The 25,280-nt window shown below is 43.0% G+C and overlaps 1 protein-coding gene and 1 long non-coding RNA gene across 8 annotated transcripts in view; one reads left to right on the top strand and one right to left on the bottom strand.

The window, feature by feature from the left end:
• The window catches only part of GLRA1 (glycine receptor alpha 1), an 88,866-nt gene extending 68,023 nt beyond the window's left edge, over positions 1-20,843 (bottom strand). For both annotated transcript variants that reach the window (XM_013984908.3, XM_013984909.3), the window contains exon 1: positions 19,924-20,843. In XM_013984908.3, coding sequence (XP_013840362.1) covers positions 19,924-19,979 — 56 coding nt within the window. In that variant the 5' untranslated portion in view covers positions 19,980-20,843. The remainder of the gene's footprint in view (positions 1-19,923) is intronic.
• LOC110257249 (uncharacterized) overlaps positions 1-25,280 on the top strand; it is an 830,883-nt gene that overhangs the window by 74,487 nt on the left and 731,116 nt on the right. The window contains exon 4 of one of the 6 annotated variants that reach the window (XR_014831018.1): positions 8,690-8,794. The exons of the other annotated variants lie outside the window; for them this stretch is intronic. This is a non-coding gene — a long non-coding RNA (uncharacterized LOC110257249). The remainder of the gene's footprint in view (positions 1-8,689; positions 8,795-25,280) is intronic. 6 annotated transcript variants of the gene reach the window in all.

Raw genomic sequence — 25,280 nt, 5'->3', positions numbered from 1 at the left:
CTGAAGAACCTCAGAAAAACCTAAAGATTAAAAGAGGCATATATGGCAGGAAACACTGGATGTGGGCTGTACTTCAAATCTTGGCTAATATATTATTTTCCATCAAACATCCTGCATCTTAAGAGGGACATTAACAGGTTGGAGCAGGTCCAGAAAGGAACAACTGGGCTGGTAAACAAACTTGAAATTGACCTATAAGGAATAATTAAAGACTCTGTGGGTGTTTGGCTCAGAGAAAACTTAGATCATTTTTCACAGATCTCTGTAGGGCTGTCATGGGGAAGAGGGACTCAGTTAATAAAATAATATTATTGTGTATTTATTATTTGCCAGGTATTGGATGAAGCCATTTGCAAATATTATTTATTTCTTTTTCTCCAAAGCACTATACGAGGTACATATTTGGGGGTCCTATCGTCCAGATGAAGCAACCAAGGCACAGAAGGCAGAAGTGACTTGGTTGAAAGTTACATGGCTCATCTGTGGTATGGTAGGAATAGAACCAGATCTTTCTGTCCTGCAGACTAAGTACCTTTTGTAGCCCACTGACTTGTTCCAAGTGATCGGGGAAGGTATGTGGGATTTTAAAGAGGGAGGCAGCTGCCTGATACATGTGAGGAAAGACTACTCTGACCACTAGAGCTGCCTAGAAATGGAAGGGTCTGCCTTGGAAGGTGGTGAGTTTCTGGTCTCTGGCAATGTTCACATACAGGCTGAACGCGTCGTAGCACACTGTTAGGTCAACTCGTGGAGGGGTGGGTGAGAATCATAAATTTGCTACTTACTTGTATGACCTTGAACGTTGCTTAACCTCTCTGTGCCTCAGTTTCTTCATCTGTAAACTAGAAATACCTAATTCTAATTTTAGGTTTGTTGGGTAAAAAATTCAGGTAAATTGCTCAGCCAAGAAGCTGGTCTACACAAGTTGCTCAGCATATGTTAAGTGAATAATTATCTATGGTTTTAAAAGTTTATTTGCACCCGTGCCTCTCATTCATCTAGTGACCCTATATATTCACTTCTTCCTTGGGGTCAGTTCCAGGTTTGGAGGTATTACCTGCAGAGTGAGTACTTACTCTACCTCACTTCTGTAGAGTCATGCATCTGCCAGGTTCTGTCCCCTCATACAAATGACAGGTTGAACTTTGGAACAGGGATGGTGGAGTAACCAAAAGAAAGGATGCTTAGACTGAAATGTTAAGCAACAGAATAGATATTACTGAGAGAGAGGGAGAGAGTCTAATCATTTTACCCTGTTGATCAACTATCAGATGGGTTTGAAGAGCCCACTGTGTGACTAGCATGTGCCCTGTGGATTAAAGGGATATTCAGCCAGTTGGAGGTACTCTCTGTGTTCAAGGGCCTCGGTACCCAGGATGACTCAGATCACCATGAAAAAAGTCGGAGAATAGGACTGAGTGTCATTCTGTGCTATGTCATTTGGCACAAGGCATTTAGGGGAGAGATGGTCAGAGGCAGGAAGTTGGAAAAAAATGACCTTGGAATATCTCTTTCTGGTCCGGGATTTTCTCTGTTTAGTGGTTTTCAGGATTGCATCCTCACAGGCACAGTGTGGTAGTGTTGCAGTTGTAGCTCCCCTGGGTGTATTTTCTAGTCATTTCTCTGGGACATCTTCCAGAACCTGAGAATATGCTAATCATTGTTGCCTACTGTCAGACCCAGAGAAGGGGCAGTCCTCCTCTTTAGAGAGAACAAGGCAACGTCCTTCCTCCTTCAGGCCCTATTCTTCAGATATCAACCATCCCCCCCACCAACATCAGCCATCCCCCCACCATCAGCCATCCCCCCACCAACATCAACCATCCCCCCCACCAACATCAACCATCCCCCCCACCAACATCAACCATCCCCCCACCAACATCAGCCATCCCCCCACCATCAGCCACCCCCCCACCAACATCAACCATCCCCCCACCAACATCAGCCATCCCCCCACCATCAGCCACCCCCCCACCAACATCAGCCATCCCCCCACCAACATCAGCCATCCCCCCCACTAACAGCAACCATGCCCCCCATTAATATCAGTCATTGCTCCCAACATCAGCCATGACCCCCACCAGCATTAGCCATGTTCCCCACCAGTGTCAGCCACACCCCTCACCATTATCAGCCACAGTTCCCACTGTCATCAGCCATGGCTCTCACTGGTGGGAGACATAGAGGTGGTTGCCTGAGAATAAAGCTTTTACTGTTGTAATTCTTTATTTTTTTAACCATTTATTATTATTATTTTTTCCTACTGTACAGCATGGTGACGCAGTTACATATACATGTATACATTCCTTTTTCTCACATTGCATGTCCCATCATAAGTGACTTGAGTTCCCAGTGCTATGTAGTAGGGTCCCATTGCTAATCCATCCCAAAGGCAACAGTCTGCATCAGCCCCAGCTCCCAGTCTATCCCACTCAATTCTTGATGTGTAAGTTCTTCCTTCTCTTTCACCAAATTAAGTAGATTCCAACTCCTTTGGAAAATGCCTTCCTTCCTCTTCTCGTTTCCTCCTCCTCTCGGTATTCCTCCTCAGCATTTACTTATTCCCACCAACATGTGTCTCCCCTTCTGGTCCTCTACCATCTTTCTTTCCCTTTATTTATTTCTGAATCCTCAACTAATGGAGCTAAGAGAGATCTAAAAAGTTATCTAGTACAGTCCACTCATCCATTTTACAGATGAGAACACTGTGGTCTAGGGCGAGAAAGGGACGCCCACAGTGAATTCTTGGCCAAACCCAGAGTAGACCTGAGTTGAGTGCTCTTTCCTCTTTATTATTCTGCTTGTCTCCCTTCCTCTCCCCTTCTTCCCCTTTTTTTATTTTTTGCCCAGCACTATTTCTTCTTTCCTTTTGTCGCTTCGTAAATCCCGTGGTGACAAACGGAAAGGAAATCAGGATCTTGGGTAGAAGAATTAAGCGGAAGTGTGTTGCCAAGTTCTTTTCACCTCCCTTCCTCCATGGGGAGGCTGTGATTTGGAGAGAGCCTGTCAGTTTTCATCCTCAGGGACGCGACTCCCTCCACGCTGACCCACCATATCTCTGAGCTGGCAGGGTGGCCTGCAGGCATCCCAGACTGGGAAGACCCCTGCCTCAGTTTCCTCACCCACAAAATGGGTGTGATAATAGGACCCACTTCATAGGGTTGCTATAAAGCTTAATTAGTGAATACACATGGAGTTTTTAGAGAAGTTCAAGAACTTCTTACAGTAGAAGAACTTTAGAGAAGTTCAAAAACTTTGTATAGTTAGTTCTAAATATATGCTATCTATAATCTTATTCATTATAACTATTATTATTTAGAGGAATTCCTGTCTTGAGGGCAAAGTGTTGAAAGTCACAGATGCCATTCCCATGGAAGAAGGAAATGAAAAACTGAATGTAGCTTAAATAGGCACTTTTTGGTGACTTGGTCCTGCTATGCTCTTCCTGTTGAATGTGCCTACTTTTTACTAGATATGCCACCTTTTCCCCAAGTATTTGTATTCTTGGAAATAGTAGCCTATGTCTATGATTCACCCTGAGAAGCTGTTTGGGGCTAAAAGGTCAAGTTAGGCCTTGTTCAGAACTGGCAGCAAAGACTTTCTCAGTTCCTGCTGGTATTTTCCATTTAAAACAATGGCAATGTCCAAGATGAAAGATCCTAGTACAATAGTCTCCAAACCCAAATTGCTTGCAGATCATATGATGAGTTTTGCCCAATTAATAAACTGTTATTTAATTTACTTTTAATTTGATATTTTCACCTTAAAATAAACTCTCAGTATTATGATGAAGTTGGTAAATTCTAGTACCTAGTAAAATAAAGTTCATGATAAGTAAAATAAAATTATCCTGTAGCATTGAGATTTATGTTGCATACTATTTGTGGAGTGATCATTAGGTTTCAGGGGAGATTGTTGGGGAAACAAGAGATGTACAGTCCTCAGTCCTTGTCTGGGCTGGGCATTAATTTGTTGTTGACTCTTCCCTTTGGTCTTAGTTCCTCCCTGGGAATTGAAGGGATTGGGTGAGATAATTATTTCCTTCACTAACTTTTTTTCTAATGATCAGGAGGATTTTATGAAATTATATACAGAATAGGGTAGGGCTCCAGTCATCCTGATGAAAATATATTCCATCCATCATTTGTTGTAAAAACCCAAGTCTATAATTTACACTCTGGCCTTCCATTTTCCAGTGACATTTTGCTTCCAGCACAATGACTTTAGTGGGAAAAGGAAACTTCCATTTGCTCATAAAATTCCTCCAAAAACACCAAACAGTCTCAGCCTGCAGGCTTGTTTTTACCTGGAGGAAACCAGTCAACTGGGAGCTGGTTCAGATCTCTCCAAATGTCTTTTCTGATTCCTGGTACAGGTTGTCTCTTCTTAAGGTGAACTCCGAGTTTGATTTTTGTGCCCAAGCTTTCTGATAGCCTCTTAAAAAAAAAAAATACTCTACTTTCTAGCTTCCAGAATTAATATATATTGTTGTAAAAATCCAAGCATTACCAAAATATTTAATGTAGGAAATGAAAGTCCCCCACAGTCTCATTCTCAAGAAATAATAACAACAATAAACAGTTTTGGGTCCATTTCTCTAGACGTTTTTTTCCTATACGAGAACAATGAAACATTAAAAAAACGGGAGTCTACTATACATACTGTTTTGCTACTTCCTTCTTTCCGCCTATTTGATCTTTTGTCCTGGTTATAAAAGTCAAACTTTTCTGCATGGAATGAGGTCATCTGCCCTTGGCACTAATTGGCTGTAAGACTTTGGATGAATCACTCTCAGGATTTCAGTTTCCTCACCAGTGAAAGGGAACTGTTCTGTCCCACCTGCCCACCTCCCTATGTTGGAGGCTTTATGGGAGAGAAGGGGCGTGTGTGAAAGTATAGGCCCCCAGGAGTTCCCCTGTGGTTCAGTGGTTAACAAATCTGACTAGGAACCATAAGGTTGTGGGTTCGATTCCTTGCATCGCTCAGTGGATTAAGGATCCGGCACTGCTGTGAGCTGTGGCATAGATCACAGATGCGCCTTGGATCCCACATTGCAGTGACTGTGGCGTAGTTGGCAGCTGCAGCTCCAATTGGACCCCTAGCCTGGGAACCTCCATTAAAAAAAAAAAAAGGAAAAAAAAAAAAAAAAAGAAAGTGTGGGCCCCCTGTGATGGACTCCAATGACCCACCCTCTGTCTCATCCCCCCGTTTGACTGGGGTTAGAGCACTGACCATGGCCTGAAATTCTATAGTTTCCCAAGGTGTTTCTTTATTTGTACACATCTCTGGAATGTAACTCCTGTGAGAGCAAGGCCCACATCTGTTCTTCTCATTACTCTATCTGTCCCTAGAATGTAGAGTGATTTCTGGCTTGTTGTAGGAATTCAACAAATATTTTTTTGGATGCTGAATGAATTATCCACTCTTAGCCAGGCTTCCAGTTGATAAAAGGCCCAATGGGAAGGAACAGGGCAGAGTAGGCCTGGGCTGAGGCTGGGTAATGGCAGGCAGCTGGCCCATCCAGGGCCCTTGAGCTGTACATCAGCCAGCTTGCCTTTTCTGTAAGCCCTCTGCCTCTGCCCGCATCGTCCTCTCTTGGCACTCTTTGCCACCTGGTGAATTAGTCATTCTTTATGGCCCAGATTAAGTGTCCTGACTCCTATTAATATTGTCTTCATTTTTGGACCATCTCCCTACCTCCAGACAGAGTTTCTTTATGTTCCCACAATGCTTATCCTTTTTAAAATGACATAATGGTTTTCTTGGTTAACACAATTGCTATATGCCATATGTAGTGGTGACACTCTACATGCCTTCTCCCATAAAATCCTTGGGGTGATTTGTCAGGGTGAATAGTTATCATTGCCATCTTACAGATGAGGAAAATTGAGGTTTATGCATCTTAAAAACAATCTTACTCCAAGGAATGGAATGGTTTACCATAGCAAGTGGTGTAACCAATATTCCAGAACGTATTTGACTGATTCCCAAGCTATGTTTTTTAACCACTGGGTCTTCTATGAATCAACTTAATTTGAGAATTGTGAAAGGACAGCTGGAAAGACCTATGGTCTTTACCAAGATCAATCTTATTTGAGGGATGGAAAACCTGATACTCAGTCACAAAGAGCCGAGCTTTCAGGGGGAGAAAGATCTTGTTCTAATCTCTAAACTGTCAAATTCTGAGGTAGCATGGGGATTGAATCTTTTACTGAACTTTGTCACCCTCTTTGTTGGAAGTGTAGCTTTTCCTATTTCAAGGCATTTTTCAATGAATTTCTCCAAGCCCCTTCTCTCTGGGCATGATGCAGTCTTTCCTTGGCTCCTATGAAGAATTTGTCTTTTCTACTAGAGGTTTTGGGTCACATCAAGAAAACTATCTCCAATGACATCTATGCTTTGTGCACAATTAAAAACCACATTAGAGACATTTTTCACAGAACTCGAACAAAATATTTTAAAATTTGTTTGGAAGCACAAAAGACCCAGAATAGCCAAAGACATCCTGAAAAGGAAAAATGGAGCTGGAGGAATCAAGTTCCCTGGCTTCAGACTATACTACAAAGCAACAGTCATCAAAACCGTATGATACTGGCACAAAGACAGAAATATAGATCAGTGGAACAGGATAGAAAGCCCAGAATTAAACCCACACATGCAGCTACAGTCAACTAATCTATGAAAAAGGAGGCAAGAACATACAATGGAGAAAAGACAGCCCCTTCAATAAGTGGTGCTGCGAAAACTGGACACACAGGTAAAAGAATGAAATTAGAACACTCCCTAATACCATACACAAAATAAACCCCAAATGGATTAAAGACCTAGATATAATAAGACCAGATACTATAAAACTCTTAGAGGAAAACATAGGCCAAACACTCTCTGACATAAATGACAGCAATATCTTCTCAGAACCACTTCTAAGAGTAATGACAGTAAAAACAAAAATAAACAAATGGGATTAATTAAACTTAAAAGTTTTTGCACAGCAAAGGAAACCCTAAACAAAATGAAAAGACAACCCACAGAATGGGAGAAAATCTTTGCAAATGAATTGACTGACAAGGGATTAATCTCCAAAATTTATAAACACCTCCTACAGCTCAATACCAAAAAAAAAAAAAAAAAAAAACAAAAAAACAAAAAAACCAAACAACCCCATCAAAAATGGGCAGATCTAAACAGACAATTCTCCAAATAAGACATACAGCTGGCCAAAAAATACATGAAAAGATGTTCAACATCACTGATCATTAGAGAAAGGCAAATCAAAACCACTATGAGGTATCATCTTACACCAGCCAGAATGGCCATCATCCAAAAGTTTACAAACAATAAGTGCTGGAGAGGGTGTGGAGAAAAAGGAACCCTAGTGCACTGTTGGTGGGATTGTAAATTGGTGCAACCACTGTGGAAAACAGTATGGAGATTCCTCAGAAAACTGCTGCAATGAACATAGTTTGGGGGTGGGGGGATGTGCTGGGGGTATGGGATGGAAATGCTATAAAATCAGGTTGTGACGATCATTGTACAACTATAAACGTGATACATTCATCGAGTAATATTAACAAAAAAACCCAAAACACTGTATTAGAAAATTTGCCTTGCTCGATGGAAGGGGTCTTTCTGCAGATGTGGGTCATCTTGGGAAGCAGCCTTATCGGTGATGGCTTAGATGTCCCTGAGTTTGGACATGCCCGGCCAGGCATTAAGGATGAGGCTGAACGACTCACCACAACAGCTCCTGAGGCAGAGCTGAGCTGCATGTCTAGCTTACTCTCACTGTGACTCATTTCTTGGGGCAAAATGGGATACGTTGAGACATAGCAGTTCTTTGGGTTGGCTGGTCGGAAGCCTTCTGGTCTTGGGCTTTTGCAGAGCTAGCAAGAGAAGGATGGGTGCAGGCATATGGGGACAAAACAATTCAACAAGCACTGAAGGTCTAATATACATGGATCCCTGGGGTGATAATATCTACTGGGGGAAGTGGGGCAAGTTGAAAAATCTGGGGAGGACCAGGGATATCAGGGATATGTCTCGTCTTTTTTTTTTTGGTCTTTTTGTCTTTTAAGAGGCACACCCACGGCATATGGAAGTTCCCAGGCTAGGGGTCTAATTGGAGCTATATCTACCGGCCTATGCCACAGCCACAGCAATGCCAGATCCGAGCCTTGTCTGCGACCTACACCACAGCTCACGGCAACACCAGATCTTTAACCCACTGAACAAGGCCAGGGATTGAACCCGCAACGTTATGGTGTTCCTAATCAGATTTGTTTCTGCTGCGCCACAACAGGAACTCCTCTCTTGTCTTCTTGTTGGCCTTTCTCATAAACCAAGATAGCCAGTAAGTTCCTAGCCTTTGAAGGGCTTACAATCTAGCAGGAAAGTTAGAAGGGCACCCAAATGTGTGTAAGGCCACACTGAGCACACTGAAAGCCAAGGGTAATACTTGTATTCTCAAGGGGATTTAGGAAGGAGAGTCTGTGCCTAGTTGGAGGCAGGGATGGTGGCAGTCCAGGGGTTTCTTCATGGAGGAAGTGTTGCTAGAGGTAGCTCTTGAAGCAAGGTAGGACCTTAGAGGAGAGAAAATTACCCTTCATTAGGGCCTGTGCTCTGCTCAGTAAAAGTGCTTGAGAGGGGACTGCATTTATTTATTGGTAAAGTTGTTATTCTGTTTTTTTAGATGAGGAACGTGAGGCTCAGAAAGGTTGAGTGAGCTGCCAAGATAATTCAGCAAGGAAGTGACAGAGGCAAGATTCAAAATTAAATGAGCTTGAATCCAGAGCTGGTAGGTGTGCCATTCAGGGGAGGAATGAGGGGAGGGGATTTTCTACATTTACTGAGGGTTAGGGAGCAGCGTGGGAAAAGTACAGAGATGAGATTAGTAGGCATGTAACAGAGACCAATGAGAAATGCACTGTGGGTTGGAATGTGGTTTGTGTGAAGCGAAGGAGCTGGAAATGAAGGCTCTGCTGTGGCAAGCCGAGAGTGGTGTCTTACTTTAACCCTGGCGTTCTTGTGAAGGGCAGCACAAATGCATGAATGAATGAGATCGATCTGTATGTGCACTGACCAGGTGTTGCTGAGTGATAAAGGGAAGTTGTAGAACATGGTGTTTAGTATAATCCCATTTTTGTAAAACAGAAACAGCTTACTGTTATAGCTAAGGAGTTCAAGGCTCCACGAAGCCAGACTGCTTGGATTGCAATCGGGCACTGCCATTTCCAAGCTGGGAAACCCCCGGAAAATTATTCAACATCTCTGTTTCCTCATCTGTAGCCTCATCTATACAATGGGATGAATAGTAGTATATGCTTTATAGGATTTTCCTGAATTACATGGGTTAATATGTAGTCAACTTTCATAAAGGTGTCAGGCATATAGGAAGAGTTTGTGTTTCTGCTATCATTATATTATTAAAATTATTTGAAAGGGTGAATACTATATTGTTAAGTGATTTACCCTGGGGACTAGGATTTCTGTGCATTTTAGCTTTAAACCTATCTCCTTATATAGTTTAAATATTTTATGGCAAACATGTATAGTGTTTATACTGTAAACAAACAAACCAGCAAGTTTACTTCAAAAGTTAATATTAGGAGATTTTATTTCCACTGTATTTTTTTCTTCTCCTAGCAACAGGCCTGCTAGTGACACAATCAGAAATGTCTCTGGGGTCACTTGGATAGCTCTTGGAAACCGGTGTCTGAGACAGCATTGTTTGGGCTTCCCACAGGCCTTGTCTGGAGGGATGCTTGTGGTTGTAAAGAAGAGCTAGCCCAGTCCTTGCTCTCTCTCTCTCTCTCTCTCTCTCTCTCCCCTTTCTGGTCCCCGCCTCATCTGGACTGGGCATGTTTTCTGGTCTAGAGATGTTCTGAGAAGCCCTTTGGGTCTGCTTTGGGAGCGGCAAATCTGGAGCTTTGTTGAGATCTCAATGCAGGTGGTTGGGCCACCTCTCCATCCCCCTCCAATACAGAGGGTGAAGGGAAACTGGGAACACTCAGCCCTGTGTTTGAGGGTTAGAACATGAGGCTTAACAAGGTCTTTGGTCTGAGTCCCAGGGGCTGGCAATTAAAATTTTTTTTTTTTTTTAAAACGGGCCAGATTCAGTGGAAATGAGTCTGACTAGTATCCATGAGGACATAAGTTCAGTCCCTGGCCTCAATCAATGGGTTAAGGATCCAGCATTGCTGGGAGCTGTGGTGTAGATTGCAGTTGCGCCTTGGATATGGCATTGCTGTGGCTATGGCATAGGCCAGCGGCTCTAGCTCGAATTCGACCCCTAGCCTGGGAACCTCCATATGCAGTGGGTGTAGCCCTAAAAAGACAAAAAACAACCAACCAAAACAACAACAACAAAAAACACCCCCCCAAAACCAAACCAAAAACCAAAAACAAACAAAAAATGGGTCAGACATTGTGCCACCCTTCTTCCTGACCTTCCCACTCAGATATTCTCTCCCATAAGCCCCGATAGCTCTTGCAGCGGAGTGATTTGGGGAGGAAGAAGGACGCATGTGCTGCCCTAACCCGTCTCTGCCTTGAGACAGACTCTAACCACTTACTCTGCTGAAATGGAAGGTAGTGCAGTTTTCCTCCCATGAGATGGGTGGATATCGAAAGCTCACATCTATTTACAGGTGCATATTGACTGGACTGTTACCTACTATCACCTACAGGAGATGAGCCCTTGATTATTTGAAGAGCCAAACTCTTTTTTTTTTTTTTTTGCCTTCATGTTTCTCATTCAGTTCAGTCTCCTTCTGGGTTCATTCCTGGAGTAATAAGGGCAGCACAATGGTTCAAAGAATGTTTTCTGCCATCAGACTTATTTTTGAATCCTAGCTTAGCCTCTTAAGGAGTTGTCTTACCTTGGGCAAACTACATAACCTATTTATGCCTCAGTTTTGTCACCTGTAAAATGGGAATTTAGTAGTACTTATGTTGAAGGATTTATGAGACAAAGCATGTGATGTTAGCACCATATCTAGCATTCAATAAACACTCAACAAATAGCAACCACTATTATTATTGAGTTGTTGCAGTCAAGGCGGAGATGGAGCGTCATGAGGGAAGGAAGAAAGAAATGTCTTCCTGCAGTATCTGTTAACATAAAAGATGAGCATGCTTTGTGCCCCAGCAATTCCAGCTCTATTTTTGTTATCTGCCTGGAGAGATATCACATGCTCACGCACAAAGATTACACTGTGATTATTGCAGCACTGATTTCAGTGAAAAAATCAGTAACAAGTAGAAACACCCATCAACACAGGAATGACTGGAAAACTGTGGAATATCCATAAAATAAAATGTTCCGTAGTAGTTACGAGAATGAGGTGGAGCTATATAGCTCAACAGATAGAGCTTTCCAAGACATGTTGATACATGAACAAAATAAATTGCAGAATCATATGGGTGATTTGATTCTGTGAAATGGTAGTATATATGATAGTATATATATTTCGATACATAGTATATATAGTTCAATATATTTCATCATATGTGTGTATAACTGTTGAAGTATATATACTATAATTTCATATCCTTTTTATTTATACATATGTATAAATAGGTATAAGTAAAAATGATATAGTAGGATACCCCTTAAAGAAATAAAAGCTAGGAGCGACCTGGAGATCATTTTCAAAGGGGATTTTAGGTTTAAGTCTAGTGTTAGGGTTTTTAAAAAAGGGAATGAATGCATATATTGTACAATTAAAAATAATCAAGGACAGAGAAAGAAATACCTATCTGGCTAAGAATGGGAAGACTGTGACTGTCAAACCAAAGCTCTGATGGGAAATTCCCAGCTTACAGGTTTCTTTCCTCTGCTGCAGCCCACTGATAGAGGGTGAGGGCTCTCAGCCTGACATCTGCATCAGCTTCCAAGGGCTGCAGCTTTGAGATGTATACATAAAGAGGAATATCTAAGAAGGGTAGCACATATACATTTAGGGATGTATATATTCCAGCTGTAGGCTAATGATATACACATATTCCAGATTTAAGAGAAAAGAGGTAGATGGGGTGAGTTTGGAGGAAGGAGATTTGTGTTTGAATCCTGAGATTAACAGCTGGTCTTGGGCAAGTCACTTTTCTTCCAAGCCTTGTTTTTCTCAACTCCAAAGTGGGGATAGTAACCACATCTTTTATCCATTTTTAAAGGTGATTGGGAAGTTCATGTGGGATCACGGATGTGGAACACTCCATAAACCATGAAGTGTTCTTGTGAGAGAAACCCTGGCAGCCGGGGTTGCAGCAGCCTTGCCACATTCCTCTGGAGCCAGGGGGTGTTGCAGAACTGAGCGCACAGCAGTAAACACGCAGCTTGCAAAGGCCGAAGACCATGACTGTCACGCTATTTGATGTATAAAATACTAATGTGCTTTTTGGAAAGAATAGCAGGTCAAAGGGGACGAGAGGAAGGAAGGACGTGGTTCTGAGGTCAGACAGATGGCAGAATGGGACAGCAGTCTCTGAACATCTGGAGTCTGAAGTGAGCCTGGTGAGTGAGCTCATCCTTGGAGAAGAAACCACAGACTCCCTCCTTCTGATAACCTCTGAGCTTCATCAATCCCTGGGGGCTCTGATTGCTGTGTCCCAACCCTTGGTGCTAGAATTCAAAGCCAGTTCCCCAGGTATCCCTCCTCTTTATCCAGATGTCACATGGCTATGGCTTCCAGCTGTGTGCAAGAGAACTTCTGGTACACTTGCACTTTTGGACCAGGCCACAATTTTGGGCTGGGGATGGCTTCCTGAGGAACCCTTCTTGAGCTGCATGTTTATGTTTACGAGGGTGGGGCAGCCTTGAAAGTGTTGAAGGAAGGAAAGCATAGTGGCAGAGTCCAGGGCACTGGGCTATGGTGATAACATGCAGGAGAAGAAGTTTAGGATAGGAGCACAATTGTATATGACTTTGGGAAGGGAAGGCTAGCATTCACCCTACAACTTTGAGGAAGTCATTTATCTTCCCCTGATTTGCAAAATAAAAGGGTTGATCTATGTCCGGGGTTCCTAATCAGAATGATTTAGAGCCTTGCTATGCATATCTTTGGTCCACCTGGGGGCTGTTGGAAAGGCAGGCTCTCAAGGGCCCCAGCCCAGACCGCCTGAGTCAGAATCAGCAGCTTAATGAGATACGCAGGTAATTCACACACACACCGAAGTCTGAAAAGCACTGACTTAAAGACGCCGTTACCTTTACAGTTTCCTGGGTTCCCATTGTGAGAGAGTTGGCTTTAGAAGTCTAGTGTGATGGTGGGAAGCTGTACGTTTGAAAAGCCCCTCACAGCTAGATTTGAGGGCTGTTGAATTTTAGGACTGCCCTAAGTCTCCGTCATTCTGTTGGTACCTAAGATACCCAGAAGAAAAGTGCAGTTCTCTCTGGGTGAATGGCTGGCGATGGAGGGTGAACCTCGAGAGCAAAGGAGCAGCAGCTTGTTCTCCAGGTGCCTGGGGTTGCCCAGTACATGAGGCAAGAGAGAACGCTGCCCATTTTACAGCTGGGATTAACCATTGGCAGCTCCCCCGTTAAGATGGTAAACTCATTTAGCGATGGATACTGAAAAACAGCTGAATTCAAAGGCAGAGAGTGGTAATCTAATTGCACGGAATTAGCCTCAGGAGACTCAGAAAATATCAACCTCAGAAAACCACAAAGGGATCCTTTATAAGGGCTTTCAAAAGTGTTGGGGCCTCAACGCCCCTCATAAGGGCTTGCATTACAAAGCACAGGCACTTTGCACAGAAGCCCCTCTCCCCAGCCTTTCAGGGCTTTGTTCCCTTCTAATGTGCTTTCTGAATGAATTTCCTGCCTGGTCCTGATGGTGTTTTCAGTTGTGCGTTAGGCTTAACAAGGAGTTGGTTCAGGAAAGACAGCTGGAGTTCAGGACCGAGAGGCCTTTGGCCACACTGGCCATCAGTCCTGCGAACACCATCTGTGCCTTAGGACTTGTCCGTGGTCCATTGCATTTTCCGGTGGCCTTTCCGGCTCTGACCTTCTCTTATTCTGAGGTCCTTCCCATTTCTTAAAACCAGGCTCTTACATAACCAAGGTGATTTCCTTGAACAATCCTTTGTCGCATCATGAGTTTGTGTGTGTGCGTGCTCATTGCCCACTTTATTTATTATCCAATCCATTTTAAAGAAGGAAAAGGTACACATGAGTTAGTGTTTATGGCTTGACTCAGAGAGCTTATGAAGATCATATGGTAATTTGGGAATCAGAAAAGGGGGAACAGAAGTGTTGTGAAGATTCGTCTCTGACCTGCATTTCATGTATGTTTCTGCAGCAAAGTGCAAATCTCAATCCACAAAAGCAGCCTGAATTCCTTCTTGAGTGCCTTCTGGAAAGTGGATTTCTAGTCAGGGACCCTCACTGCTATTGAGGTGCCATTGCACCATTTGACAGGTCTGCCAGGTGGTTCCCCAGAATTTGTGTGTGTACATTAAAAATATCTTTATCAATTTGCTCCACTTCTTCACTTGGAGCCATATAGAATAAATCTCATGATTCTCAAGTGGGGTCCCTGGGTAACTAGGGGGTTCATGAAATAGTAATGAGGACTTAGAATCCGTTTTAAGCATTTCAAAGACTGACAAATTGCATATTTACTTCTGATACGGCTCTATGGACTAACTAAAAAGCATCACATCTTTACTTTTGTTTTTTCTTAGGTCAACTCCGTGTGGCAATATTGCTTATCCCATGATGTTACTGCTTACCCCAGTAATTCTGGCAGTTATGTATGCCTTTTAATAAAGGTGGTGAAAATAAGTTAGTGATGAATGGGGTTTGGTAAAAAAATTAAAAAAAAACATAGTCCTATAGTGGGGGAAAAAAACCAGAATCACTGATAAAAGTATAAAAACTTTAGTTTGCTTTCCCAGGCTTCTCTTCAGAACTATGAGGCTAGTGATCTAACATCATATTCTCTCGTCCTATGAAACATTTCCTGGGGAAGACATATTTACGGAACCTGTCAATAATGGTGTCCAGACTGGGATAACTCTCCAGGGAGTGAAGTTATTTTAATTCTTTTAGGTCTTTGAGCCTGAGTATAATTCTTGTAACAATTGAAATACACAGCAGTAGCTGTAATCAAAATTGTTCTATCATGGAGAAGATTGGGGTATTCCTTGACTGGTGTAGGTAAAAATTCTTTTAGAGACACTTATTTGTGGAATCTCTCCCTTTTATGACTCGGGGGAACTGAGGCCAGCAAGATCATGAAACCTTCTCAAGAACATTCCACTTGCTGAATTCTGGATCCCAGGTCTTCGGCCCTTGGGGCCAAGGCCACTTTGCCTAAAGCAGCAGAAAACCTGCAGAATAGCATCAAGATGGCCAGGCAGGAGACAGTGCCATCCATCTTAAAAATCATTCTGGCTTCTGCCAGCTGATGAACAAAATAAAGTTAATGACGCCCACATAAATGTGATTCTGTCGCAGGCTGCGCACACAGACTGTCTGGAAGGGAGCTCTGCGGGCCCTCTGAAGAAGGAAAAAGGGTTTTAATGTAGCTTTAAAGGGATCCGTGTCTCCCCTTTCTGCAAGGACAGGGACTGTGGCATCTGTTACCTCTGTCTCCCCTGCAAAGTGCCTAGTTTTGGACTGGACACATAAACAAACAGTAAGTAAATGCCTGGTGAATAAATGAAGGCAGTGTCAGCACTGAAGTTAATTCAGCCTGAGCCTTTGTGGGTATGGGCCTCTGTCTTTCATAAAGACCTTATCTGAGGTTGGAGGGCACATAGAGGTGTTGGAGCCAAGTATTTGAGTGGATTGTAGCAAAACTGAGTCCCCATGAAGGAAAGAGATTTGTCAAAGCCATTCTGCAGGATGAGAGCAGAAATGACTTTACAAGGAAGGCTCTTAGATCATAGCCTAACTGCTCTTTCCACTGCAACACATGGTAGCACATTCTTTCATAAGGTGATCTCAAGAATAAGTTGCCTACATTTCCCCTGATAGGTCATTACGAGTGTTGTAAATATGTGAAAATTAGGTGCTGATTCATAATTCCATTTACCAGCCTGCGGTCCTTGTCCAAAATGTCCCTTGAGAACGGAAAATATGATGTTTACTTTTCCTCAAGCTTCCTAAGACCCTCAAAGAGGGTAGACTGATGTTTTAATCAACCCTAATGCAAACTGGCCCAAGGGCCATTTTAGGAAAAAGTCCTTGTCCCACTTTGGAAGCTTCCGGACACTCTCCGCAGTGCCCCAAAGCCCCAAATGCAGCGGGTAATATTTGAGGAAGAATACAGCTATGCTGCCAAGAGAGAAAGATCCAGGTGGTCATCTGTCCCTCTTGCCAAGCTTGGAGAATGGGAAGTCAGAAGGGCCATCTCTGCGGAAAGCTCATTTACCTTTCAACTGGGTGGTTTTTCAGGGCTGAAATGTGAAGCAATCTATTTGCCATCCCCTTTTGATCCTAGTGTGGATATAAGACATCTTCCTTCAAGGTTCTGGTGACCTTTCTTAGCAAGTGAACACCATATTCAATACAAAACCCTGTCAAAGCAGCATCTACTGGGATGGCAGATGGAAGTGGCACGTAAAGAACGGCTGATCATCTTTGGGAAAAACCACGCATGGGTTAGACTTAGTTTATTTCCTCTGCCTTTATTCCATTCTGGAGCACAAGCTAGGCTCCTTTTTGCTTCTCTAGGTTGCGTTGTGTGTTACATCAGGAGTGTTTTCTCATTACTGCTGGTTCATCAGAGCCCCAGATTAAATATTTGGCTATTCTATACCAGTGGTTCTCAACTGCAGGTAATTTTGTGCTTGCCTGTCCAACTTCCAGAATTTCTGGCAGTGTCCAGAGACATTTTTGATTGTCATGACTGGGGGAGGAGATGTTATTGGTGTTAAGGATACTGATAGACATCTTACAATGCATGGTTCAACCCTCATAACAGAGAATTGTCTAAAAGGTTCAAGATGTCAGTAGTGCCAAGATTGAGAGACATGGTTTTATACCATAGGCCTATTTGAGTTACTCAGAAGGTAAAAAAATTTGGGGGTCATCCTGGGGCCTTCCTAGGCATGAACTTCTATAAGGACTCTAAGAATTGAATCGAGTTCCCTTCGGCTTGAAAGGGGATTTGAAAGGAATGTGCTTCTACCATAAAAAACATATCTTTGCCTATTATTTTTGACCAGTCTGGATATAAACCCCCATTCCCAACTGAAAACAAAGAGAAAAAAAATTAGGTTATTGAATACTAGACTATCACTCACAGAATTTTAGAATCACAGGCTTTTAAAATATCAGCATAAGACTTCAGCAGAATCACCTTATTTACTTATGGGGACATAGTTGCTGAGGACTGCAATGCTGTTTGTCCCCCAGTCCCTCTCTTTCTTCCCCTCAGCTCTTTTTAAGACCTAGATTCATTCTCTGCATTGGCACCATATGAGATTGTTGTTCTGTTTGTTTTGCTGTCATTATTGCCATTTTGCTAGTTATATGCTGATGCAGCGGCACTTCTCTTATCAAGAGCCTTTCTTTTTCTACCCTCCAGATTTCCCCAACAAGGTGAGCAGCTGGCATCATTGAATCTAAGGAGTATATGGGTGCCTGAGATGATTGGATTGGCTCATTCCAACATGGTGCCTGTCTCTTGGGGGAGAAGGAGTTATTCATATGGAACCTGCTAAGGAGTCAGTCTCCATTTACTCCCACATACATTCTATTGAGCCCCCAGATTTTAATATTTATGTATTTTCACCTAAACTTAAAGTGAGAGTTAGAAATGAAAATGCCAACTAGACAAAGACAATACTTTCTCCCCTTGCGACCTTTCCCCCCCCTCATCTCTCTGAAAAATTGCTGAGGATAGTTCCCTGGTGCGATTCTTATTTTTATTATTTTATGTCATGTCCTAACAACATTTATTCCCCAAATGATGTAGCCATTTCTACATTTTGAAAGTGCAGCAGCACCCATCCCTTTCCGGCTCTCCATAGCCATGACTTTTCTTTCCTTATAAACATATGGCGTTATATCCCATATCCATTGTAGTTCATGTCTGCCTTGACACATGATGTAGAGTGATGCTTTCTGATAGGCTGCCACCAGTAACTTAAAGAATTAACATAGCAGATTCATAATCTTATCAAACTGATTACAATGCAAGCCTTTTAGACCGTCTCCCTTTTCTGAAAGACATTGTCTGGGAGAAGAAAATTAAGCATTACATATTGTTCATCAAGAAAAAAGGAGTTGAGGGGGGGGAGTATGTGCTTGGTCCTATTAATTTACTCTTTAATCTCTCTGGTTCAGTTCTATCTCAGAAAGCCAAACAGAGAATCAATTTGCATGCAAATGCTACCCAGTATCCTACCTCCATAGCATTTTATAGTTCTACTCCTATGTAGAAGAGAAAGGATTTGATATTGTTACGAGGATACTTTGTGCCCTTTCCCACACAAAGTAGCTATATTTCACAGGGCCCTGGATTGTTGCACTTTTCTCATTCTATATACCTCCTTGACTGTTTGTATTCTGAGCTATGGGCAGAACTATGGCCTATCAAAGAATTATTTGAAATGGAGATTAGAAGCTTTAGTGTTGGTATCTCAGAGAAGGAGAGAAGTCTTCATCTCAAGAGAAAGATGTGAAAACAGACTCACACATAGACTCTTACAATCTGGGGAGAGGTGTCATTCATTTAATAAACCAACCACTGGATTAGTTAAACCAAAAATTCATATGCAGAGTTCTGTATAATATAAAAAAGAAAAAAAATATTTGCTGGTTTGTGACGGGAGAGTTTAATATCTGTTGGTAACTTATTTTTAAAAACAACCTAGAGTGGGTTTTTCAAATGACTGTTAATCCAGTGCCATGATGAAAACATGAGCGTCAGACATCTAAAAGTGAAGAAGATTAATGATCCCTGCAGGTCATGGAAGAAGACTAATTTTTTATCAATTCATATACATGGAATTTATCATAACTATCTCTGAAGATGTTATAATTCACCCACTTACAAAAGGACTGTATATTTCAATGCTTCCTAAGGAGGTGATTTTTAACTTTTCACATGTGCCAATGTAAGAACGCTAAGCCTATAGCCAGAAAAATTTAACCTGGGAGACAATGGGTGGGAGAACTCAGCTGGGGAGTTGGGGATAGACATATATTAAGAAACAAAGCAAACAAGATTTTTCTATCAGTTTGGGATCTGCCAGCTAACAAGTAGAGTTTGGAAGGGTGAATGGGAGAAAGGAAGGAATCAAAGTTTCAAAAGAGAAACGTTTCCCGGAATCGGCTCCTAAATAGATCCGCGCTGCACCCAAGTACGGGGCTTTACAACCTGAAGTCGTAACACTGTTGTTTCCAAGCACTAAGCCTCAGTAACGCCCCCACCCCCACCTCGCAGAAAAAGAAAACAATAACAAAAAAGGGTAGAAAATGAAATATTCTGTGTCCAGTGAGTTTGAATGCAACCTTCCCCTTCACCGCTAGTTGTCACTTGGCTCCCAGACGGGAGAGCTGAGGTTTTCGGCACTGCGGTTAGAGAGAATGCAGTCCTAATTAAACTGAGTAACTCCTAAAGCTTCCCCGTAAAGTCCTCAGCCGAGTGAGAGCCTATCTGCAGAGAGGTTGGGGTCAGTGATGGGGCAGGGGTGTAGCAGACAGAAGGACAAACAAACAAACCACAAGAAACTGGCAAAAAGCTGCCAGGGCAGTGACTGTCTCAGATCTGCACGCACAAGCCAGACACCCTGCGGGCGGGGGTGTGGGGGGGTGGGCAGTGATAGAGGGAGCGGGGGATGGAAGGACCCGACTGCAGCGGTACACAACACCCTCCTCCCCCTAAATGAGGGGATCACGGACAGAGTCAGCCTCCGTGCTCATTTCCCCCATTTCCATGAGACCGATGTGGTCAGTAGAAAATTGCATACCTGAAGAATACAATGGTCTCCCAAAGGTAGAGTCGAAGAGTATTGAAGCGGTACATTTTTCAGGTCCTTGTGCTTTGTAGTCCACGAGTTATGGGGGCAAAAATATTTCAAATTGGCACTTACAAGATCAGCGAGGGATGTTGAAAAAATAATCCAGATGCTAAGGGGAAGTGGGGAACAGGGGCGCAGAGGGAGAGCCCCAGGGGAAGTCGGAGCAAGGGGGCTGTAGGTGTTACGGACGGAGGAAGCCGCTGTTTCAGCACCACGGAGAGCGTCCAATCCTGCTTTTCAGGAGCGCGAAGAGTATTGCTGTTTGTTAAACTCAAGCTTGTCTGTTGGCTCCCTGCGGCGCTGGGGAGGCACGTTTGAGGGTGGGTATATTTTCTTTTTTATCTCTGTTTTTCTGTTTAAACGGACAGCTCCGTGAAAGAAAAAAAAAATCTTCTGTGGCGATCAGAACGCTGGCCTCGGATCGTTACATTGGGTGAGCATCTTGGGTAGAGAGAGCAGGGTTTTATGCCCCTGGGCTGGCCTGAGGGGTTAAGGGGAGAGGGCAAGCGATTGACGGTGTTGCCTTCAGTTAAATCCCGGAGAATATGCCAGGCTGGCGCATCGCGACCGAGTCCCGGGAATCTCGTTCCCCTGCCTGCGTACCCGTCTGCTGTCGCCTTGCGATCCCTGTTCTCTGGTCCCCGCCGAATAAGTTATGATCGCTGCAGGAAAGGCGTCCCATTGCTCGGGGCTGCAGGCGTGAGAGAGCTCAGGGCAAGTTTCAGAGGCTGCCCGGGTCCATGGCGACCCCGCGGAGCTTAGGAGCCCAAGGCTTCAGATGCATTTCGGTTTTCTGAGCTCGTCCATCTTCCTTTGGCTACGACTCCTTCAGATCTTCAGACTTTCTTACTGCATTAATTTAACAAACTGGCGGCCTAAGGGATTGGGGAAGTGGGGGCGGGCGATGGCCGATGGGAGGGGGTGGAGAGAAAAAAAGGGGGGAAAAACTCCTTAGTATCTTCAAACCCTCCCACTCGAGGTACCCATTGGCCCGCGGCTGCGAAAACCAGATCTTTTCCCGGTGTTTGGCCAATCGCATGTTAGGCTCTGGATTGAGTTTAACGCTTAGGTTGCTGGATGAGATCCGTGTCTCCCCTCTCCACTGCGGGCAGGAGGTGCAGTGGGGGAGGTTAGGGAGTTAAATCTCTCGAGGTCTCTCAAAATATTGCCTTGATTTTTAAAGAATGCAGTTGTATGTGAGTAAAACAAACATCTCGGGTCTCAGTTCCGACATGCTTCTGGGCTCAGTTTATAATTTTAAAAGATCTGAACCAGATCCCTGAGTTTCTTTAGAGCTCTGAAGTTGGTAATTTTTGGCTCTGGAAAGAAAAAAAAAAAAAAAAAAAAAAAGGACAGGTTTCAAAAAGAAGTCTGGTCAATAAAGGAAGATCTCCTCCTCTCCCTCCCAGGGCCACTGCATCAGGAAAATACCAGCAAAATTCATTGAGCAGTTCCCAGGGTCAAGAGGGAACAGTCCTGGCCTCACTGCTGGCACCCCTTTGGGAAGATAAGGAAGATATGCCCTCTTCCCACTGGACAGGAGACAGTTTTATTTACATTCACAAGCTAGGCAAATAGAGCGTCAGAGAGCTGTGTCTTGTTGCAAAATAATGGTAGTGCCAAGCTGTACACAGGTATGCAGTACTTACCATTCCACTCTCTGTTTTCTCTTCCTCCAGCTTCTCTGTTTTTCCAGCTTATTTGAATCTCAGAAAGCAGCTATACATTTCATTCTAGAGCCCAGCTGGGGAGGTGGAGTTAATCAGATTTTCTCCAAGCTACCAGACTTTAGTGGATTAATAGCCTCTGCAGGATTTTCTGGCTGATTTGAACTGACTGGGACTCTGGGATCTCCTCTCTCCCAGCCTCCTGAAAGGAGACCTCCCCCCAAATCCCGTGGCTTTAGGAACTCCTTATTTTGAGTTCTTGGAGGCTGGTTCTCCCTAGAATAGTTTTTAACAACTCCGTTCTCTTCAAGCCCAGGCCTTCTCTCCAACAAAGAAGTCTGGAAAGCTTTGTTCACGAGCCTCCTATCAGCAAGGATTCTGTCCACTATCCCCCACAGCAAACCCTGCATTACTTTCTCTTTCATTGGATTCCACACATGAGAACAGTGATATGTTGCTTAGAATTTCCATGAGATTCTGAGTTGTGACTGAAAAGGAAATTTTGCTTTGAAGGTGGGTATTTATATGAAACTGAAACAAATTTGCACTGTCAATATCTATCTCTCTATCTATCCATCTATCATCCATCTATCTATCCTCTATCACTAATATTTACTAGCATTCCTTTTATGTACCAGGAACTATTGTGTACTTCACATAATCTCATTTACTTCTCACAGTCATAACCTAAGGTAAATATTATCTTTGTGAGTGTGTTTATGTTCTTGTGTATGTGCACATATATGAATTTGCTTGGTAAAGACAAGCATGCATATTTCTATGTATATAAATTGGCTTGAGACTTATATCCTGTCTAATTCTGAAGTGAATGTGAAGTGCCTATATATATTTGTATTTGTAATTGGGTGTCTGTCCACATAGGCATATATCTATGCATCTGCATGTGTCATTGTTTTGCCCCTGGAGGTACTGAAACAAACTGTGAGCTGGAAACTTTGCTTTTGCTCCTTACCTGCCTAGGAAGCATCTGTGTAAGCAGGTGAGGATGCAGTGTGTAGGGTTGATTTTTCTTTTCCTTCAAGAGATGCTGTGCATGTGTGTGTGCGTGTGGTGTTGCTGTTTGTGGGTATGATTGGCTCTAAGGCTGTGGCCTGTGCAGGAGGTAAGATTAATTATTACCTGTTTTTGAGTAGGTTTCTGTTTAATGTAAGGCTGCTACTTTTAATCGGCCGGCATGAACAGAGCATGTGCCAAGCACTGGGGACAGGACAATACATAAACTGTACTTTGAACTCTGGAGCATGCAGTCACTTTGGAGGTCCAGTGAGAAAGGTTCCTCATGGTGGTGAATCTTTACTTTTTAACTCACACACACATATTTCTTATGCCTATAAATGGTATATCCAGATCTTCCTGTCTCATGTAGGTCACTTTTGAAAATAAACAACCATAGGCTTGGAGGTCAGAGATTTATGTTCTTATTTTCTCTCTGCTTCCAAAAGCCTGGTTGACATTGGATAAATGACCAAACTTCTTTGGCTGAAGTCAAATGGGATAGACATACCCACTCTTCTCACCACAGGAAGCTGGATAGAAGCAACAGCATTCAGGTCTGACTTGAGTGTGACTACCATGCTATGAGACAAAACTCTTAATGGGATGGAATGGATTGACTCCTGCTGATGGCCCATTTCTATTCATAAGCATTCTTTTTAGCCTCCCAGTACTTGATTGGTCCATTATAGATCCCAGTAGCCAGATTTGATCCTCCTAAGTATGACTAAATTATAACATACACTGAGACTTGTTTTATTACTAGAGGAGGTTTATTCTTTCATTAACTCAATAAACATTTATTGAGCATTTACTATGTGCCAGGTAGTACTCTAGGCACTGGGGATATAGCAGGGAACCAAACAGGTAAAGATCTCTATTCTTATGGAACGTATCTTCTAGCAGAGGGAGACAGAAGATAAACAAATAAATTATGATGTATTAGGCAGTCATAAGGATTCAAAAGAAAAAAAGCAGAGTAAAGGGCAGAAAGTAATACAGAGATGCTATTTTATACAGGGTGATCAGATCCTTATGAAGAGGAGACATTTGAACAAGTGACTGAAGGAACTGACGGAAAGAGCTCGTGAACCTCAGGGGAGGGAGGAAGAGCTTCTCAGGCAGTAGAAAAGCAAATGCAAACGTCCTGAGGTGGGTGTATGTTTAGAGTGTGCAAGAAACAGCAAGGAAACCAGTGTGCCTAGACGGAGAAAGTGAAGGACAGGGTGCCAGAAGAGAGGTTAGAAAGCGTTGGGGGCTCGATCATGTACTACCTCCAAGGCATAGGAAAGACTTCGGGTTGTATTTTTCGTGAAACCCATTGGAAAGTTTTGAGCAGAGTAGTAATAAGATCTGACAATTTTTTTTTTTTTTTTTTTTTTTTTTAAGGGCTGCAACTGCAGCATATGGAAGTTCCCACACTAGGGGTGGAATTGGACTTACAGTTGCCAGTCTGTGCCACAGCCACAGTGACAAGGGATCCAAGCAGCATCTACGACCAGTGCCACAGCTTTTGGCAGCACCGGATCCCTGACCCACTGAGCAAGGCCAGTGATCAAACCCACATCCTCATGGATACTAGTTGGATTTGTTTCCACTGCACCACAACGGGAACTCCCATATCTGACAACATTTTAACAAGATTAATCTGGCTACTGGATTTAGAATAAAATGTATGGGGAGGAGAAGGGCAAAATGAAAGCTGGAGAGTAGTTAGGAGCTAGTGAAAAAAATCCATATGAGAGATTCTTAGAAACTGTTCTTACTCCACTCTTTATGTATAGAACAGGAAAATTATATTCAGAGAGGTTAAGCAACTTACCCCTTTTAGACTAGTAGCAGGGTTGGGATAAGATCCAAATGCATCCTAATTATGGGTAAAGGATCTTTCCATTATTTTTGGTCCAACTAAGATGAAGGTTAAGGAAATCTACAAGCAAAGGGCTTTCCCTGGCTTCTTACTGATATACACCCAGCACCTGGCCCAGTGCCTGGCACATAGGAGGTGCCTAGTAAATGTTTCTTGCAAGGATGAATGAGTGAATAAATGAAAGAAGAACAAAAGGATTCAGGTAGAGGCCTGAAGGGAGGAACAAAAGAGGAAGGAAAGGTGTTAATCAGGTGCGATTATGTTGTCCTGAGCCAGCTCCTGTAATTAACACTATGGCAAGCCTCCGTCCAAAATGACATTCACAGAGAGGTGTGCTGGAGGCTTCAACACTGCTTTGACAGGCTTCAGTGATACTTTGTAAAGAGAGATGGATATTTGGAGCAACTGAGCAGCTCGCCTAATTGTGCTGCAGTATTATGATGAATATGGGTCTGAAAATGTGACGATGAAAGAGCCTTTCCTCCAAGGAGCTGAGCCTTACTGCCAGCCTTTCCTAACCCAACTTAGAGAAGGCACTTGCTCCTTTTTTTTTTTTTTTCTTTAGATTGCAAAGCAATATAAAAACCCTTTGTACTTTAAAGAAGGGGACTCAGAACTACTTAGGAAATCTGAGTGGCACAAGGGAATTTTCAGTCATAAGGAGTAAATGCATAAAATACAGAGAGACCTCTCCTCCCATTTTACTGACTAGTCACCCAGGAGCCAGGAAAGCAGCAAGACTAACTTAAGGTTTC

The sequence above is a fragment of the Sus scrofa genome, chromosome 16 (assembly GCF_054392235.1).
Source record: "Sus scrofa isolate SSC_HxYL_T2T_F1_AM1 chromosome 16, Sscrofa_HxYL_maternal_Yorkshire_Landrace_v2.0, whole genome shotgun sequence".
Taxonomy (NCBI): Eukaryota; Metazoa; Chordata; class Mammalia; order Artiodactyla; family Suidae; genus Sus; species Sus scrofa.
The sequence above is the reverse complement of the archived record's forward strand: the minus strand, read 5'-3'. Positions and strand labels throughout refer to the sequence as shown.